Source organism: Astatotilapia calliptera, chromosome 7 (genome assembly GCF_964374335.1).
Source record: "Astatotilapia calliptera chromosome 7, fAstCal68.1, whole genome shotgun sequence".
Lineage (NCBI taxonomy): Eukaryota > Metazoa > Chordata > Actinopteri > Cichliformes > Cichlidae > Astatotilapia > Astatotilapia calliptera.
In genome coordinates, this window is record NC_137428.1 from 42,927,812 (window position 1) to 42,933,811 (window position 6,000).

Here is a 6,000-nt window from a genome sequence, read left to right on the forward strand (position 1 = left end):
CATTTCCTTTTGCATCCCCAAAAAAGAAAAAAGAGAGTAAAACAACAGACTTCAGAAAAAAAAAATTGAAATACCTGGAACAGAGTATTAGCTCTTTGGTTTTTGTTTTTTCTTTGCCTTTCTTCCTTGTCATAGTGAACTCTGTCACATTTTTTCCTGTTCAAGCCAACTTTTCATCTAATCATCATTTAACCTAACACAACTGAGACTGCTCTGTTAGCTTCATGAAGGACATGTTATGTGTGTCACAACTGAACCATCCTTTCCCAATTCCCAAAGAAAAGTATAGCAACACAGATTCCAAGCTGTGTTTAAATTTTAACATCAACAGATTAATGCAGTCCTCTTATTTTATGCTGATTCATTGACATTGCATTGCCTCATAAATGTCTTGTATCTAGTTAAATGTCAAACCAAATTAGGTGTGCAGACAACTTTTCCTGATTCTTGAAATAGCTTAAATTCCTTTTTCAATGTCATCTTTTTTATTTATTTATTCATTCATTCTAAATAAGAAGCAAAATCCACAACAGGCCCTCCATGGGTTTGTATCCAGGAGCCTCTTGCTACAAAACAACACTAGTAACTTCTCCTAAAGCCAATAATCTTGTAATAGATCATGTCAAATGTATAAGTGTATAACCATTTTTGTGAATTTCTGTGTCCTGTAAAACAAAACAAGCTTTAAGATGAGATGCTTACCTTCGAGGAGGATGCTGCTGTCGCTCCTTCCGCCTGCCTTCCCTCAAGTTGACAGGTTTTCCAGGTTCCCTGGGTGGCAGGGGTTTGACTGCTCCACCAGCTCCTGCACCTCCAGCATCTCGTGGATTGTTAGGAGGCTTTCCTCCATCTGGCAAGGGTTTGGATGGTCTGGACTGCAGTCCCGAAGGCATAGAAGGGCTGGAAGCTTTTTTCATGGGAGGCCTGTCCCTGCGAGGAGGGGGCATGGCATCCTGCTTCAGTGGTATGCTAGGGAAGGAAAAGGGATCTTATAGGTATACAGACAGTAATGGCAGGCATGTGATAGTAGCTAGTAGTGGTGCAACGGATGAAAAATCTCACGGTTCGGATTGGATAACAGTTTTAAGTCACAGATCGGATCAATTTCGGATCAGCAAAAATAGAAAAAAAAGACAAAAATTCGACTTGCCATTTATTTATTTAAGTATTTTTTGCTTATTAAAAAACATTCAACTGAAGACTCATTCCACGCATTTATATAAAAACAAATTAAGGTGCAATATGGACATTATGGACCATGCTGGGCAGCCTCTGCATCCTCTGCACACAGCCATAAAGTCTGTTTAGGGAAAGGTTGCTTCTCCCAAAGTCAAGAACCAGCAGACTTAAAAAGTCCTTTGTCCCACAGGCCATCAAACTGTCTAACTCCTCGCTGGAGGGGAGAGGGAGGGGAAACGGGGACAAAGGAGGGGGGAAAAAGTAGCTGTAGTGCCTTTTCACTGTGCAATAGTTTTTGTTAATATCCAACGGTGTAATAGACTCACAATACTTGAAATGTGCCGTTCCCTTGTATTCTTATTCCTATTTATTGTATTTATGCCTTTTGTGTTCTCTGTATTTATATATGTGTATATATGGTATATTTCTGCTCACATTCTGCAACTTCTGTCGGTGCTGTGCTACTGGAAACTGAATTTCCCAGAGGAAACCACCCGAGGGATAAATAAAGTTTCATTTAATTTAATGTAATCTATAGGGCAGTACAGGGCTTGTACCTACCACTCCGCTGTGATATAACGAGCGGTCACGGTCACGTGGCTTTCCGTTGCCCTGGAGGTCCACCCATTTGTAGTTAGAGCAACAGAAGATGCCTGGGACAGTTCAGCCATAACTTTAAACTTCTCCTGCTCATACCTGCTTGGAACGATCTTGTCGCTGAAGTGGACGCGCAACGAGATATCATAGCGTGGCTCAAGCACGTTCATCACAGTTTAAACCCCTTGTTTTGCACAACGGAATACGGCCTCCCGTCTGCAGCTAAACACCCCAATAGCCCAGTCGGATTGGGCAGCAAAGAGCTGCTTAAATGCCGCAAACTCCTGTACTCCGCTACTTGGACCGCTGACCATAACTACCGCTCGACAGACTGACCACGCGCACCACACACATACTTTTTTTTTTCCTTTTTCGAATCTTCGGATCACGTGCGTGCCGAACTGGGATCGGTTCGGAATTCGGATCAATCGTGATCCGTTGCACCACTAGTAGCTAGCATGCAACTATCCAACTATGGGTGGCTGTAGCTCAGGTGGCAGAGCAGGTCAGCCACTAATCAGAAGGTCGGTGGTTCGATCCCAGGCTGCATCCTGGCTGCATGCCAAATATCCTTGGGCAAGATACTAACCCCGTGTTTGCCTACTGGTGGTGGTCAGAGGGCTCGGTGGCTACAATGTAGCTTGCTATCGCCAGTGTGTGAATGAGTGTGTGAATGGGTGGATGACTGAATGTAGTGTAAAGCGCTTTGGGGTCCTATGGACTAGAAAAGCGCTATACAAATGCAGGCCATTTACCATTTACCAGGCCATCCAATCGAATCGAATCCAACTTTCTGTATAATCCACTTTAAAACAGCCAGCACAGGACCAAAACTCTGTACAGTAAATAAGTTGAGAACAGTAGATAAAATGAAACAAAAAAACCCCAAAACTAAATAAAACAACTAAAAGAAAAATAAACTAAGAAAAACAACATCTCACAAGGTGTCAAAGGCCAGGGTGAAGAGACGGATTTTCAGAAGTGATTTTAAAAACAGGCAGAGAAGAGGCCTGTATAGAGGCAGTTTGGGAACTGCTACAGCAAAAGCAGAGTCTCTGAGTTTACGCTCAGTCCTGGGTACATTCAGGAACAGTTAATCAGCTAACCTGAGAGAGCGCGTGGGTGTATAAGTCAGTAGCAGCTCAGAGAGATAAGATGGGGCTAGGCCATGGAGGGCTTTAAAATAACTTTAAAATGAATCCTAAAAGGAATGGGCAGCCAGTGAAGTGAAGCTAAAATAGGGGAAATGTGCTCAGACTTTAAAGTGCCAGTTAAAAGACGAGCTGCAGCATTTTGCACCCTCCGTAGATGAGTAATGGATGAAGCACTGACCCCTATATAAAGTCTGTTACAGTAATCCAGCTGAGTGGTAACAAAGTTGTGAATAACTGTCTCAAAGTGCTGCCGTGAAAGATTTGGTTTTATTTTAGCCAATTGCCTGAGCTGAAAGACGCACGATTTTATGACTGCCTTAATCTAACTGTTAAGCTTAAAGTTCAGAGTCCACTTTGACCCCGAGCTTTGTGACAGTTGGCTCATTATACTGGGCCAAGGAATCTAAAGACACATTGAAGGTCTCAGTGGGGCTACCAAAAAGCATAATCTTAGTGTTTTTGTCATTGAATTTTAAAGTTACAAGACACCCAAGCTTTAATGTCATCAAGACACTGAAGTCATGGCTGTATAGAATGTGTGCCTTTTTTCTTTACATAGATCTGACAGGCATCAGCATAAAAGTGAAAAGCAACGCTGTATTTGCTCAGTATAAAACCAAGACGGAGCACATACAAAGAAAAGAGGAGGGGGCCTAGAACTGAGCCCTGTGGGTCACCACAGAAGAGAGAAGCAGAGGAGGACACATGGTTACAGAGACTGACACAAAAAGTCTGCTCCAACAGTAGGACCTGAACCACTCCAGTGCTGTGCCTCTAATGCCCACTGCATTGCACAGCATAGGAATGCAACCTTGCAGCTACCGATCAACAAGAAGCCCTTCAAGTGCAAACCTCCGCCAAAGCAGCTCACTCTCTGCTCAGGATTTACATTGAAACTTTTAAAAATTTTAATATTTACCCTTTGGCTACAACAGGCTGAAGGTCTGCTTTGTTCTTAGCGTTCCTCAGTGCTGCTGGACTTGGTGAGGGAGATGTGGAGAAAGACTGAGACCTATAAATTAGATCAGATCAGATCACTCAAATGCACAAAACAATGCGATTCATAGTCAGTTGCTTGTTTTCAATTTTAGAAATTCTCGAGTGGCTTGACATATCTTAGCAGAATGTGTCAAAAAATGGTGTTGGAGAGCAGAAACCAGAGGTGGGACCAAGTCATTGTTTTGCAAGTCTCAAGTAAGTCTCAAGTCTTTATCCTCAAGTCTCAAGTCAAGTCTCAAGTAATGTCAGGCAAGTCAGAGTCGAGTCTCAAGTCACTGGTGTAAAAGTCCGAGTCAAGTCACAAGTCTGAAACTTTGAATTTCAAGTCCTTTCGAGTCTTAAAAAAAAAAAACGAAAAAAGGCATGTTGCAGTTATGCTAGATGTAAATATTAGACCATGTAATTTTTAAATCTGTGTTTTTCTCAACACATGACAAAATAGTGAACTTAGAAAATATACACAAATTGTGAAATTGCACCTCTTTAAAATGCAGCTCAATTAAACCTAGCTCCAAGAATAATTTTCACCGACAGTTCTGAGATACGCTGCATGTTATTCTTGGATGCGGTTGTAGGACCAGCTTTAAAATCGCATGACAAAAATATCATACACATTAAAAAAAACTGTATCACCAACGTAGCCTGGACAACATTTGCTAGTTAGATGAAGTCAGCTATCTCATCGTAGCATATTTATATGCATATTTATAATCATACGGTTCTTGGAGTGAGTGCATACACTCATGAAGTTTAGTAACTTCAGGTCACTGCAACAAGCCCAGGTACAGTTTACCGACGGATGGGTGCAGGACCTTGAAATGCACCGTGTAGAACGAAAGACCATCGTACGTATCATAAGTTTACCAGTCTCACAAATCGTCTTCATAGATACACATTCGTTAACCGTTTATTAATAGGACCTTTGAGCTCAACGGTAATTAATTAGTAGTGGAAATAATTTCTGGTAGCATCACAGAAATGTAGCAGTGACAATAATATTGTATGCTGTAATCGTACTGGGCAATTAGTGATACAAAACAACTGTTTTATCCTGTGAATAAAAGTATATGTTTTTGTCAATGTACCATAATAACAGAAGCGAAACGCAATATTGTGTCAGGACAATTCACTATTTATGCACAATAAATAAAGGAGCATAGCGCGACAATTTCTGTTCAGCGCCAGACTTGCTTGTAACCTATATCACCAGTTATGTTAAGAAAAATGACGCATTAACTACAACAGCAGACTGACCTTCGTGTAAATGCTTGGAGCAGACTAACCTGTGAGTGTTCTGGGACGTTATATTTGATCTTTGAATGGCTGCAATCCAGGCCATCCGTCGCGTCTTTGTTACTTCGGAAACATGGCTCGAACAATTTCTCTTCAACGACGTAATCCGATAACAACCGATCTCTTTACCCGTCGGCTTCCCGTGGCTGTCATGCGACCGGCTATTGCAGTTAATAATACAACAGCTTCTTGACATTTTTGTGTTTCTTTTTATCGCTGTATAACTGATTTTAATTGAAAGCCTGCGTGCGCTAGTACCGCTTGCCACGAGTTCCCAGAATCCTTTGCGGTTCTACCCGTGAATGACGTCACATTTTCAATCTCTATATAATATGCATGTTAAATTTTATATTTGGGGTAAAATATCAAGTCTTTTCAAGTAAACCGGTTCAAGTCCAATTCAAGTCCCAAGTCATTGGTGTAAAAGTCCAAGTCAAGTCACAAGTCTTAGAACATTTTTTCAAGTCAAGTCTAAAGTCATAAAATTAATGACTCGAGTCTGACTCGAGTCCAAGTCATGTGACTCGAGTCCACACCTCTGGCAGAAACACATTAAAAACACAAACACACTATAAGATTTATGTACCTAGAGTGGCTGCCGCTGAAGGAGCTGCGTTGGGACGAGTGGCTGGAGTAGGAGCTGAATGAGGAGGAACGGCTGCGGGAACGGGACGATCCGGAGCCTGTATAGGATGAAGAGCGGGACGAGGACCTGAAACGCACATGGAATAAACCCAATTAAAATTCTGAATGGGCTACTGAAGAATTATCAAGCAAT

General features: G+C 41.8%; 1 protein-coding gene across 1 annotated transcript in view; it reads right to left on the reverse strand.

Annotated features, from left to right (window-relative positions):
- The window catches only part of zc3h18 (zinc finger CCCH-type containing 18), a 59,775-nt gene that overhangs the window by 15,283 nt on the left and 38,492 nt on the right, over positions 1 to 6,000 (reverse strand). The window contains exons 11-13 of the mRNA XM_026174863.2: positions 5,809 to 5,934; positions 3,850 to 3,942; positions 703 to 969 (exon numbers count right to left, since the gene is read on the reverse strand). Coding sequence (XP_026030648.2) covers positions 703 to 969; positions 3,850 to 3,942; positions 5,809 to 5,934 — 486 coding nt within the window. The remainder of the gene's footprint in view (positions 1 to 702; positions 970 to 3,849; positions 3,943 to 5,808; positions 5,935 to 6,000) is intronic.